This window comes from Triticum urartu, chromosome 2 (genome assembly GCF_003073215.2).
Source record: "Triticum urartu cultivar G1812 chromosome 2, Tu2.1, whole genome shotgun sequence".
Lineage (NCBI taxonomy): Eukaryota > Viridiplantae > Streptophyta > Magnoliopsida > Poales > Poaceae > Triticum > Triticum urartu.
The window spans coordinates 188659424-188673346 of record NC_053023.1 but is presented as its reverse complement, the minus strand read 5'-3'; the positions used below and the strand labels follow the sequence as shown (position 1 = coordinate 188673346).

The 13923-nt window shown below is 43.8% G+C and overlaps 1 protein-coding gene across 1 annotated transcript; it reads left to right on the top strand.

Moving 5' to 3' along the window:
- The first annotated feature begins 8015 nt into the window (after nt 1–8015).
- LOC125536677 (probable mixed-linked glucan synthase 3) lies at nt 8016–12026 on the top strand. The gene is made up of 4 exons (XM_048699926.1): nt 8016–8172; nt 8293–8585; nt 9490–10231; nt 10351–12026. The coding sequence occupies exons 2-4, from the start codon at nt 8296–8298 to the stop codon at nt 11950–11952; spliced, it is 2634 nt and encodes an 877-aa protein (XP_048555883.1). The 5' UTR covers nt 8016–8172; nt 8293–8295; the 3' UTR covers nt 11953–12026.
- The last annotated feature ends 1897 nt before the right edge of the window (nt 12027–13923 follow it).

Sequence of the window (13923 nt, the reverse complement as noted above, 5' to 3'; positions counted from 1 at the left end):
GCTTACGTTCCCCTTCGGTCCCTCAGCATCACGGATGTGCAACAACCCATCACGCATCTCAATGGGTTGAGGGTGTCGCTGCACCTCCGCGAGGTAAGGGTTGATGACCTCGAAGAACTTGTCCTTGGGAGCACTTGGAGACGTCATGATAATCTAGATCTGTCAGAAAAACAGCTCGAAACAAAGACATGAGATTTTTGCGTGATACGGGAGTCAAAACCCCCGGAAGGTTATATAATGAATTTTTACCGACCAAAATATGTGTCCTGTAAGAATTGGAGTCTGGAGGGCAAACGAGGTGCCCACAAGGTAGGGGGCGCGCCCAGGGGGGTAGGGCGCGCCCTCCACCCTCGTGGGGCCCTCGTGTCCTTTCCGGACTGCTGCTTATTTTTCTATTTTTCTAAATATTCCAAAACGGAGAAATACTGCCTTAAAAATTGTTTTGGAGTCGGTTTACTTACTGTACCACATACCTATTCCTTTTCAGAGTCTGAAGCGTTCCGGAAAGTGTCCTTTATGTACTCCTCCGGGGTGATGGTTTCAATAACATTGGTTTCAACATTTATGGGATTACCTGAGATATAATGTTTGATTCTTTGACCATTTACCACCTTCGGATTTGTGCCTTTGAAGTTGTTGGTTTTTATGGCACCAGAACGGTAGACCTCCTCGATAACGTAGGGACCTTCCCATTTAGAGATAAGTTTTCCTGCAAAAAATCTTAAACGAGAGTTGTACAGCAATACGTAATCACCTACATTAAACTCACGCTTTTGTATTCTTTTATCATGCCACCTTTTAACCTTTTCTTTAAACAACTTGGCATTTTCGTAGGCTTGGGTTCTCCATTCATCAAGTGAGTTAATATCAAATAACCTCTTCTCACCAGCAAGTTTAAAATCATAATTTAGTTCTTTAATAGCCCAATAAGCCTTGTGTTCTAGTTCGAGAGGTAAGTGACATGTTTTTCCATAGACCATTTTATACGGAGACATACCCATAGGATTTTTATATGCAGTTCTATAGGCCCATAATGCATCATCAAGATTCTTGGACCAATTCTTTCTAGACCTATTAACAGTCTTTTGCAAAATTAATTTGAGTTCTCTATTACTCAATTCTACTTGACCACTAGACTGAGGATGATAAGGAGATGCAATTCTATCATTAACATCATATTTAGCAAGCATTTTACGGAAAGCACCATGAATAAAATGTGAACCACCGTCAGTCATTAAATATCTAGGGACTCCAAACCTTGGAAAAATAACTTCTTTAAGCATTTTAATAGAAGTGTTATAATCAGCACTACTAGTTGGAATAGCTTCTACCCACTTAGTAACGTAATCAACAGCAACTAAAATATGTGTATAACCGTTAGAGGAAGGAAAAGGTCCCATATAGTCAAAGCCCCAAACATCAAATGGTTCAATAACAAGTGAATAATTCATAGGCATTTCTTGACGTCTACTAATATTACCAATTCTTTGACATTCATCACAAGATAAGAAAAACTTACGGGCATCCTTGAAGAGAGTAGGCCAATAAAAACCAGATTGTAGTACCTTATGTGCGGTTCTATCTCCAGCATGGTGCCCTCCTTAAGCTTCGGAGTGACACTTGTGTAGGATCTGTTCCTGTTCATGCTCAGGTACACAACGTCTAATAACACCATCTACTCCTTCTTTATAAAGATGTGGGTCATCCCAAAAGTAATGCCTCAAATCATAGAAGAACTTTTTCTTTTGCTGGTATGTGAAACTAGGTGGTATAAACTTAGCAACGATGTAATTAGCATAATCAGCATACCATGGAGCAGTATGAGAAGCATTTATGACATTTAATTGCTCATCAGGAAAGCTATCATCAATAGGTAGTGGGTCATCAAGCACATTTTCTAACCTAGACAAGTTGTCTGCAACGGGGTTCTCAGCTCCTTTTCTATCAACAATATGTAGATCAAATTCTTGAAGCAAGAGAACCCATCTAATAAGTCTAGGTTTAGCATCTTTCTTTTCCATAAGATATTTAATAGCAGCATGATCAGTGTGAATAGTTACTTTAGAATCAACAATATAGGGTCTAAACTTATCACAAGCAAATATAACTGCTAAGAGTTCTTTTTCAGTAGTAGCATAATTTCTTTGAGCATTGTAACATAATGTGTAATAACAGCCCATAATGCAATAAATATTGATATAAAAGCATGATGCAAAATGGACGTATCAGGCCCATCACTGACCGGTCACAAAATTTTGATCCAAACGGGCGCCTCAAATGGGCCTCAAACGCTCGGGCTGTCATAGGGCAGATGTGGGGTGGCTCGTGCGCGCCCGGGCGCATCCGCCACGTTAGCCCGGCTGATACGTCTCCAATGTATCTATAATTTTTTATTGTTCCATGCTATTATATTATCTATCTTGGATGTTTTATATGCATTTGTATGCTATTTTATATGATTTTTGGGACTAACCTATTAACCTAGAGCCCAGTGCTAGTTTCTGTTTTTTCCTTGTTTTTGAGTTTCGCAGAAAAGGAATATCAACGGAGTCCAATTGGCCTGAAAATTTATGGTGATTTTTTATGGACCAGAAGAAGCCCCTGAAGCAAAAGAGTTGGGCCAGAAGAGTCCCGAGCCAACCACAAGGGTCGAGGGCGTGCCCTACCTCCCCCCTCCCCCCGGGAGGGTGCTCCACCCTTGTCGTTGACTCGTGGACCCCCCTGACTTGTTCTCGACGCCAACAAATCCTACGAATATATAAACCCCCAGAAATAAACCTAGATCGGGAGTTCCGCTGCCGAAAGCCACTATAGCCACGAAAAACTAATCGAGAGCCCATTCTGGCACCCTACCGGAGGGGGAAACTATCACCGGTGGTCATCTTCATCATCCCGGCGCTCTCCATGACGAGGAGGGAGTAGTTCACCCTCGGGGCTGAGGATATGTACCAGTAGCTATGTGTTTGATCTCCCTCTCTCTCTCTCGTGTTCTTGATTTGGCACGATCTTGATGTACCGCGAGCTTTGCTATTATAGTTGGATCTTATGATGTTTCTCCCCCTCTACCTTCTTGTAATGGATTGAGTTTTCCCTTTGAAGTTATCTTATTTGATTGAGTGTTTAAGGATTTGAGAACACTTGATGTATGTCTTGCATGTGTTTATCTGTGGTGACAATCGGATATTCACGTGATATACTTGATGTATGTTTTGGTGATCAACTTGCGGGTTATGTGACCTTGTGAACTTATGCATAGGGTTTGGCACACATTTTCGTCTTGACTCTCCTGTAGAAACTTTGGGGCACTCTTGAAGTTCTTTGTGTTGGTTTGAATAGATGAATCTGAGATTGTGTGACTCATATCGTATAATCAAACTCACGGATACTTGTGGTGACATTGGAGTATCTAGGTGACATTAGGGTTTTGGTTGATGTGTGTCTTATGGTGTTATTTTAGTATGAACTCTAGGGCTGTTTGTGACACTTATAGGGATAACCCAATAGATCGATCAGAAAGAATAACGTTGAGGTGGTTTCGTGCCCTACAATAATCTCTTCGTTTATTCTCCGCTATTAGTGACTTTGGAGTGACTCTTTGTTGCACGTTGAGGGATTGTTATATGATCTAATTATGTTATCATTGTTGATAGAATTTGCACTAGTGAAAGGATAAACCCTAGGCCTTGTTTTCAAGCATTGCAATACCGTTTTCGCTCACTTTTACTACTAGTTACCTTGCTGTTTTTATATTTTCGAATTACAAAAACCTATATCTACCATCCATATTGCACTTGTATCACCATCTCTTCGCCGAACTAGTGCACCTATACAATTTACCATTGTATTGGATGTGTTGGGGACACAAGAGACTCTTTGTTATTTGGTTGCAGGGTTGTTTGAGAGAGACCGTCTTCATCCTATGCCTCCCACGGATTGATAAACCTTAGGTCATCCACTTGAGGGAAATTTGCCACTGTCCTATAAAACTCTGCGCTGGGAGGCCCAACACGAGTGTACAAGAAGAAGGTTGCGTAGTAGACATCACCGGCCCACCCCGACCCCACGCCGTCCCTATGAAATATCCCCAATCTGAAAACCCTACTCCGCTCCACTTTCGCTCCGTCTCTTCTTCTCTCCTCCAATTTTTCCGATTCGATCTGGTCCGAGGACTCCAGGGACCATGTTGAGCTCCGGCAGCCGCTCCGACTCCGACTTGACAGCAACGAGGAGCTGGCCCTCGGCATTGCCCTCGAGAAGTCCAAGGTGGATACGTGGGGCAGTTCCGGATTTGCCGCCTCGCCTCTCCCTCGCAGGCGCAGCGAGGACGCCGGCGCTGGCCACTCTCGGTCCGTGCGCAGCTCCGCCAGGGCTACACAGCCCGCGCCTCCCCAGTGGTGTCCCCTGCCCCCACCGACCACTGCTCCACGCGGGCAGCGGCGGGTGCTAGTGCCCGCACCGTCGGCCCGGACACGCACGCCAGAATCGGAGGCACGCGCCGCCTGCCACGAGACGCAGTGGGCAAGGAGGACGAATGCAGCGCAGCAGTACATGTGCCACCGTCGAGGGTTGCTGGCGGGGCCCGACGAGGACGAGCAGTTCCTCGGTTGGGTCTACTACCGGTCACTTACGACGATGGAGACAGACGCTCGGCGACTCTAATGGAAGAACACCAAGGCACTCTAGCTTGCCATTGAGCAGTCGTAGTGCGAGGCGGCGGAGGTAGCGGCGGAGGCGGCTCGGCTCGCGAAGTTCAAGCTACAGCAGGACATGGCCATCCAGCGACTCAAAGGGTTGATCGTCCTCTCCAACTCCGACTCCTGCGACGACGACCACGATGCCTCGTCCGACGGCACTGACGATTCTCCACCAGCCGCCGATGCCTACAACAGTGTCGTCGACTAGAAGGGGAAAGGGCCGACAAGGAAGTGGTGAAGATCTGTTTTCTTCACCTTAATTTTAAGTTTTAGATGTAGTTTGAACTTGTTTGTAGTATTATGTGCATTATGTGAACTTTGGCTATTTTTTGAAGATTCGTGTGCGATTAACGGATTGTAGCTTTGTATGCCCGTTTTTATGTCCATTCATGATTTGCGTAGTTTTTATCAATGTTGCATTAATATGGATATAGGGAGTCGGATATGAGATACGTGAGTGGACGATGAAATTTGACGACTGACCGGTATGTGCCAGCGAACCGCGGCCAGACGCGTCCGCACACGTTTGAGGAGCCGGATTTGCCATGTTGGTCCGTAGATGATCTAAAGGACTTATTCTAAAGACGGGCAATAGGCTCATTTTTAAAAAAACATTCAACATGAATAGTGAGCTACTCCTTGTGTAAACTAATATATAAGTAGGGATAAGTATATTTTTCGTCCTCGAACTCTTCCCAGAGTTTAGAAATCGCCCCTCAACTGTAAACCAGAGAATTTTTGTCCCTCAACTATCACAGCCAGATAGTTTTCGTCCCTCGTGCCGCTTCGGGCGGTTTTAGTCCGGGGTGAACAGTAAAATCGAAAAAATAGCAACAAAAATCAGAATAATCTGAAATTTTAGAGCATCGAAGATACTTTGGTGCGCAAGACACGTGCAAAATTTTGTGGTGTTTTGATATTCGAGCAGCTCGTGGAAAACAAAAAATATAAATTTGTACATCAGTGAACAGTAAATTCAAAATAAATAGCAAAAAAATTCAAAACGGTATGAATTTTTTTGGCATAAAAGAGGCTTGGGTGCCCTACGTGCGTGCAAATTTTCGTGATGTTTGGGTATTGTACGAACTCTGACAAAAAGAAACAAAATTTGGCTGAGATTTTTTCTAAAGTGCGCTATTTTGTTTTTTTTTTCCTAGAGCTCCTCGTATGTCATTTGATCACAAATTTTTGCATGCATCTTGCGTACCTGAGCATCTTTGATGCCAAAATGTTTCATGCTTTTTTGAAATTTTTTTGCTATTTTTTAATTTACTCTTCACCGACGTACATATTTACAGTTTTTTGTTTGCCACAAGCTGCTTGAAATTCGAAACACCATGAAATTTTGCACGGGTCTTGCGCACCAGAATATCTTCGATGCTGTAAAATTTCAGATTTATTTATTTATTTTTTTTGCTATTTTTTCGATTTTATTGTTCACTGATTTAATGTTCATCCTAGAGTAAAACAGCCTGAAGCGGCACGAGGGACGAAAACTATCCGGTTTTGATAGTTGATGGACGAAAACTCTCCAGTTTAGAGTTGAGGGGCGATTTCTAAACTCTCAAAAGTTCGAGGACGAAAAATATACTTATCCTATAAAAGTATTTAGAACACTATTTTTTTAGAGCCATTTAGAACACTATTTTAATGATATAAACGTTCTTATATTAGTTTTTGGAGAGAGTATATCGAAAGCAATTCCTAGAGTTACTTCAGCTCGGTTCATGCTAAATAATGACAATGTCCCCCGCAAAAAAAATTAACGACAACGTTAGAAACCCTTTCAATTTAGTGTGTGTCGGAAACACATCCATCTGTCAGGCGTCGTAAGAACGTGGCACGGCGCCCCCGCCACATCGCTAGTTGTATCTCTCCCCACAAACAGGAAGCGTGCCGCGCGTGCGTAGAAGATTCGAGGCAGTTGAGGCCCGGGCACCATATGTGGACGAGGAAGACGAGGGTGCACTGCTGCAAGCGTTGCACACGACGGATTGGCTCCAAGGACGCCACTCGCCGTCAGCCCACCTCCTGTTTTGCTTGTATGCGTTCGTGCTACGATTGTGATATATTGTCGCCTGTACTACCGGTACTCCCCCTTCCACCGTTCCACGTTCTTCAACAAACGACTGCAATCCCCTCAAAAAAAAAACGACTGTAATTTTTTGTGTTGAAACTGTAATGTTGTTATGTTTCCTAACTTCAACTGACGAATGTTATTATCCACGCCACGCATACTTGCTGTACTATTGTTTTTTTACATATTAATAACTTTTGCAAAATGATCTTATACTATGGGACGAATAGCATCTACAGCCGGACCTCTTAAACCCGTCTTATACGCCCGGACGGACCACCCGGTCACTGACCGAACACGTTTTTTCGACCCAGGCGGACGCCTCAAACGCCCAGACTGGCCGACACCTTCCATATTCAGCCCAAATATAGAGTGGCACCGCCTAGTAACCATGTCCCACGCCGTCGGGTAAGAAACGAGCCATTTCTGACGCCGGAGGGCCGGATCGAGCTCCTTGAGCAGATTCAGGCTAGGCGCGAAACCCGGGTCGCCGCGGGCTCCCTCGGGATGCGAGGAGGACTTTAAGGGGGAGGGGAATGACCCGGAGGAGAAGGATGTAGGGGACGTTGGCGACGGGGATCTGCATGCGGTCGGAGTCGGCCGCGGAGGCAAGACGCCGTTGTCGGGAGCAGATGAAGGCGCAAGAGGCCGCGGAGGAGGCGGAGATATTCGCCTACATGAATGAGGTCGAGTAGGAGGAGGATGAGCCGGAGCCTTCCTACCCACCCGTCACGTTGTTGTGGACATCTCCGACGATGAATAGTAGTTAGGATAGTACGTAGATGTGGTACGTAGGATTTCTTTTATATGCATTGTATGAATTTAGGGGATGAATATGAGAAATGTGGATGCAAAATGGCTAATTTAAGGCGTGCCTGACTGTGTCCGCGGACGTGTTTACGAGCGTTTAAGGGGTTGGATTTGTCAAGTCCGGCTGTAGATGCTCTTACCACGCCTTAATGGTCATTTGTCCTCGTAGTGACACGTCATGTCCTGTTACTGTTCATCATGTGCGTTGGTCGAGATACTTGGAACCTGATGTGTGGCAGTGCATCTGTGCATGCGTTGCACGCCAGCTGTACCAGCTTAGGCCCCGCTTGGAACGTCGGTTGGCCCTTAAATACCCCCCGTAAAGAATACACACACCAAGGCGTCGTTTTCCAACTGGAAATGATATGCAACCGGTAATATACATCTGTAAATTAAATCTGGGTGTACAAATTTACGCCCATGCCAAGCGGGCCTTAGCTGGACATGCCAGAGTGTGTGTATATAATACACCCGTGACCTCCTTTCTAGTATACCGTACCGTGCAAAGCACTGTCTCCTCTTCCTCTCTATTTCTTATTGGCTCCGGCACCGCACGTACGCGGAGCTAGCTAGCATTATCATCGCCCTCAGGTACGTATTATTGCTTACTACCTTATCATATCTCTGTGCATGCGTGCGACAGTTGAGCGCATTAGCACAAACATCAAGGCAAGATTTCCTACCATTTATGTGCATGCACGCACCATGCAGGCAATGACGACGTCGCCGGCGACACACGACGGCGCCGCCACCGGACTCAGCGAGCCACTCCTCCCGAACCGCAACGGCGTCCACGCAGGAGCACTGGTTGTCACGCCGGTCGTGGCCAATGGTCACGGCGGCGGCGACAAGCTTAAGGACGACCTGAAAGCCAAGGACAAGTACTGGAAAGACGTCGACCAACCGGACGACGTGGCGGCAGCGCCAGACCTGGAGAATGGCGGCGGCCGGCCGCTGCTGTTCTCGAACAGGAGAGTCAAGAATATCATCCTGTACCCGTACAGGTGGGCTTTCCTCCTTGTAATTCGCTCTGCAGTGCATCTATCTTCGGTAATCTAAGGGGCCTAGCTTGGTGTATGTTTTTAAACTTATAGCAAATTTTGTGTCTGAAATATGAAATCCAATGAACTTTATCTTAAATCTCCGCAAGAAACATCAGTTGCAAGCTGTTTGAGGCAAAGTACCTTTCAATATTAACTGAGAGAAAAACTTTTCTGGGTTGAAACGAAAGTATTAATTAACGTTTGTTTTATTCTCTGAATTACACTGTAAAATACTCCAAACTATGATAAGAATTATAGAACGGAGGGAGTAATGACCAAACGTTTGTTTTATTCTTTGTAATTATTGATCAATGTTTGCCTGTTCATATCGAATCAAATACGCTTTACATTATGGAGCGGAGGGACTTATAGTTTTTGTTTGTTTTTTTGCGTACGGGACAGACTTACATATAAAGAGACAAATATGTGTGAATCTTCTACTGCTGTCATGAGTCCATAAATTTTATTAGAAATACATTCTTGTCATTTATGGGCTACATAAAAAGACAAATATGTCTATCAAAAGTGAATCTGGTACTCACTAATATGGGTCAATCAATTTGTTTGGTGTACAGCTTGCACATTAATGTGTTGTAAAAAATTACTAAAAATATGTAGAACAAATCAATGCGTATAAGTGGAAAAAAAACATCAGGCTTCTTGGAGCATAGGATCCAAAAACACCACACTCTTCTGAAGTCTCGATACATTCTCGTTTGAGATAGATCGATTTGTGCTCAGAATATAAAATGAAATAGCTCATGTTAATAAACACTAAGTACTAGTAGGCACTTGCATAGCTAGACTATACATTTGCAAACATTTGCATGCACTGATTACTTTTTTCTCCGCTCATGATAAACAGGGTATTGATCCTGATACGAGTAATCGCCGTCATCTTATTTGTCGGATGGCGCATCAAGCATAATAATTCTGATGTCATGTGGTTTTGGGTGATGTCCGTCGTCGCAGACGTGTGGTTTAGCTTATCATGGCTAAGCTACCAGCTCCCAAAGTATAATCCCATTAAAATGATACCCGACCTTGCTACACTGAGAAAGCAATTTGACACTCCAGGCAGGAGCTCCCAACTGCCAGGCATCGACGTCATTGTTACCACTGCCAGTGCTACTGATGAGCCCATATTGTACACCATGAACTGTGTTCTCTCTATCCTTGCAGCCGACTATCATATTGGCAGGTGCAACTGCTACCTATCAGATGATAGTGGCTCATTGGTCCTCTATGAGGCATTGGTTGAAACTGCAAAGTTTGCTGCTTTGTGGGTTCCCTTCTGTAGAAAGCATCAGATTGAGCCAAGAGCACCAGAAAGCTATTTTGAACTAGAGGGCACATTGTGCGGAGGGGCCTCACATAAGGAGTTCATTCAGGATTATAAGCATGTACGCACGCAATATGATGAGTTCAAGAAGCATTTAGATATGCTTCCTAACACCATCCGCCAAAGGTCAGACATTTACAGTAGAACAGGAACAAAGGATGAAGATGCAACAGTGACTTGGATGGCTGACGGAACACAATGGCCAGGCACATGGCTTGACCCAACAGAAAAACATAGGCCTGGCCACCATGCAGGAATTGTTAAGGTATAGAAGTCTTTTTAAGTAACTATTACTTTTATAACATATGTAGTACTCTTTTGTAATCTGATTGGCAAACAACATTTCATTTTCTGACAAAAATGTAACTTGTTTCTTAACAACAGATTGTGCAGAGCCATCCAGAACATGTGGTTCCACTAGGCGTACAAGAGAGCAATGACAGCCCACTCAACTTTGACGACGTTGATATGCGCCTGCCGATGCTGGTGTATGTGGCTCGTGAAAAGAGCCCAGGTGTCGAGCACAACAAAAAGGCAGGCGCTTTGAATGCAGAGCTACGTATCTCAGCTCTACTCTCTAATGCACCTTTCTTCATCAACTTTGATTGCGACCATTACATCAACAATTCAGAAGCCCTGCGTGCAGCTATTTGCTTCATGCTAGACCCACGGGAAGGGGATAATACTGGATTTGTTCAGTTCCCGCAAAGATTTGATAATGTTGACCCAACAGACCGATATGGAAACCATAATCGAGTCTTTTTTGATGGCGCCATGTATGGCCTCAATGGTCAACAAGGGCCTACTTACCTTGGCACAGGTTGCATGTTTCGTCGCCTTGCACTCTATGGTATCGATCCACCTTGCTGGAGAGACGAGGACATCATAGTCGACAGTAACAGGTTTGGTAACTCATTACTCTTCCTGAACTCAGTTTTAGCAGCCATAAAGCAAGAAGGTGTCACACTACAACCACCACTGGATGATTCATTTCTTGAAGAGGTGACAAAAGTAGTGTCATCTTCCTATGATGATTCGACAGATTGGGGTAGGGGCATTGGCTACATATACAATATGGCAACAGAAGACATAGTAACAGGATTTCGCATCCATGGGCAAGGTTGGCGCTCCATGTATGCTACCATGGAACGTGAAGCATTCCGTGGCACTGCACCCATCAATCTAACAGAGCGCCTCCGGCAAATAGTCCGATGGTCTGGTGGTTCCCTAGAGATGTTCTTCTCACACATTAGCCCTCTGTTTGCTGGTCGTCGACTCAGCTTGGTGCAGCGACTCTCCTACATCAATTTCACTATCTACCCATTGACATCACTCTTTATCCTAATGTACGCCTTTTGTCCAGTGATGTGGCTTCTTCCAACAGAAATACTTGTACAGAGACCATATACTAGGTACATTGTGTACCTTATCATCGTCATTGCGATGATCCATGTGATTGGCATGTTTGAGATAATGTGGGCAGGAATCACATGGTTGGATTGGTGGCGCAACGAGCAATTTTTCATGATTGGCTCAGTAACTGCATATCCAACAGCAGTGTTGCACATGGTGGTGAATCTCCTTACAAAAAAAGGTATACACTTCAGAGTCACCACAAAGCAACCAGTTGCTGATACAGATGACAAGTATGCTGAGATGTATGAAGTGCATTGGGTGCCCATGATGGTACCGGCGGTTGTGGTATTGTTTTCCAACATCTTGGCTATTGGTGTAGCAATTGGTAAATCAGTCTTATACATGGGGACATGGTCTGCAGCGCAGAGAAGGCATGGTGCACTGGGTCTGCTATTCAACCTGTGGATTATGGTGCTCCTTTACCCATTTGCATTGGCGATTATTGGAAGATGGGCCAAGAGAACTGGAATCCTCTTCATCTTACTACCCATTGCTTTTTTGTCCACCGCATTGATGTACATTGGCATCCATACATTCCTTTTACATTTCTTTCCATCCATGTTGATATAGAAAGTACCTTAGCATACTTTTCTATGGATCACTATGACAAATGAAGATATCTCCTTAAGGAAGGGACTTAAGTAGTTGAACGTGTATATTGTGGTATAGTAACCTATTTCAGGACTATTGAATGGAAGAACACTGCAAAAATCATGGTTGTTCCCGCAAAAAAAATCATGGTTTCTAGTTGGTGCATGCTCACATGTAGGGACGGGACTAGAAAATGCAGATGGGGTGGAAGAGCAGCTAGATGTTTTTCGGCAAGCTTATTGATCCAACATCATATTTTTAAGCATTCCGAGCGAACGCCATCATCAGACACGTTGTATCTCATGGACGAATCCCAAAGCGTTTGCTCCCACACACCTAGGGCTGGACCAAAAGCTCGTAGCTCGCGAGCTTAAGACTAACCACAATGGGTAGTAACATAGAGTAGTAACATGCCCATGTTACTACTCTATGTTACTACCTCTATAGTGGGGAGTAACATATATGTGATAACATGTAACAATTCATTTATTAGGCTATAGACTCATCTTGCCTTGATATGTGTGATGTTACTCATACTAGTACTAACTAGCTATGTTACCACATGTGTCTTTTTCTTCATTTATTACTTGCCACATCATCTATTTTATCTAGATATGTGTGATGTTACTACATATGTTACTCCCATTATGGGTAGTCTAATGAGCGTTCAATAGTTCGGCTCATTAAGCTCGTAGCTCGCTTCTTAATGAACAGAGTCAATGATTGATTTTAGCTCGTTAAGCTTAACGAGCTTAACGAGCGAGCTAACGAGTTTCACGAGTAGCTCGTTAAGCTCGTTAGTAATAACACAACACATATCTTCATCTTACATGACAAACTTTTTGTAGCACCTCAACCATCTATTCAATCTAATCAACATATGAGGCAACAAACTACTACATTTCTTTTTGTAGTCAGCATATTTCATCTTGAAAACCACACCTACACATTCATCATGTATATCGTAACACATTATAATCTATTAACGAGCTCTCGCGAGTGCTCACAAGCTTAACGAGCTTCAAACGAGCCGAGCTGAGTAGGATTTTCTGCTCGTTAATCTTAACGAGCTTAACGAGCATGAGCTTACCGACCCCCTCTGAGTGCTCGGCAATCTGGCGGCAGTACATGGTTCGCTCTGGATGGCAATCCGAGCAAACACTTTTGGGGATGGTAAATTATATTGTTGGAGCATGGAAATTGCCATCATTTTAGGTTCGTGAATGTCCAAAAAATGCTTTCCTGAGTGCCACACTCAATACAGAGTACTTAGGGTTGTTTGGTCGAAGAAATAGTGATTTTCCAAGTGGTCAATGTCAAACATTGGGTATAGGCTAACTTAGGTGTATCTTAGCCTCGTAGTTGATCAAAAGGAAACTCTTTAGGAAAATGTCTTAAATAAAATTACAAAATGGTGACAAATCATTTTGCCGAGTGCCAAACACTGAAAAAACATCATATAGGTGGCCAGTGGCAGATTTCTCCTTTCAGAAATCTTATAGATTTGACGTCGGATTTTTTTTGGCATTCAGAATGAATACCCTTAGACACGTTGGATCTAGTGCATAAATCCCAAAGTGTTCGCTCCCACGCATTGCTTCGAGCGAACTATGAGCTAGAGGTAGTTCACGGTTCGCTCTAGATGGAAATATGAGCGAACACTATTGGAGATGGGAAACTATGTTGCTGGAGCATGGCAATTGTCACCATTTTACATTGATGTAGCATGTAATTTTGTTCATCAACATGGAAAATCCTGAGCATGACAATTCTTGTTATTTTTTTAGGCTCCCAATTTTCCATGCTACAATCATGGAAAATCCCCGAAAACGCATGACAAATACATCCATGGAGCATGGCAATTTTTTATACAACATGGCAATTTTTAGTTTATAACATGGCAAATACTTTACAACACCACAAAACCTTTCTTTTCGACATGGCAATTTT

Excerpts from the sequence above, each read along its gene's own strand:
- LOC125536677 (XM_048699926.1), top strand. The coding sequence starts at position 8,296 with ATGACGACGTCGCCGGCGACACACGACGGCGCCGCCACCGGACTCAGC. Across the intron at positions 8,586-9,489 it reads ATCATCCTGTACCCGTACAG|GGTATTGATCCTGATACGAG; the intron begins GTGGGCTTTCCT and ends CATGATAAACAG. Across the intron at positions 10,232-10,350 it reads ACCATGCAGGAATTGTTAAG|ATTGTGCAGAGCCATCCAGA; the intron begins GTATAGAAGTCT and ends TCTTAACAACAG.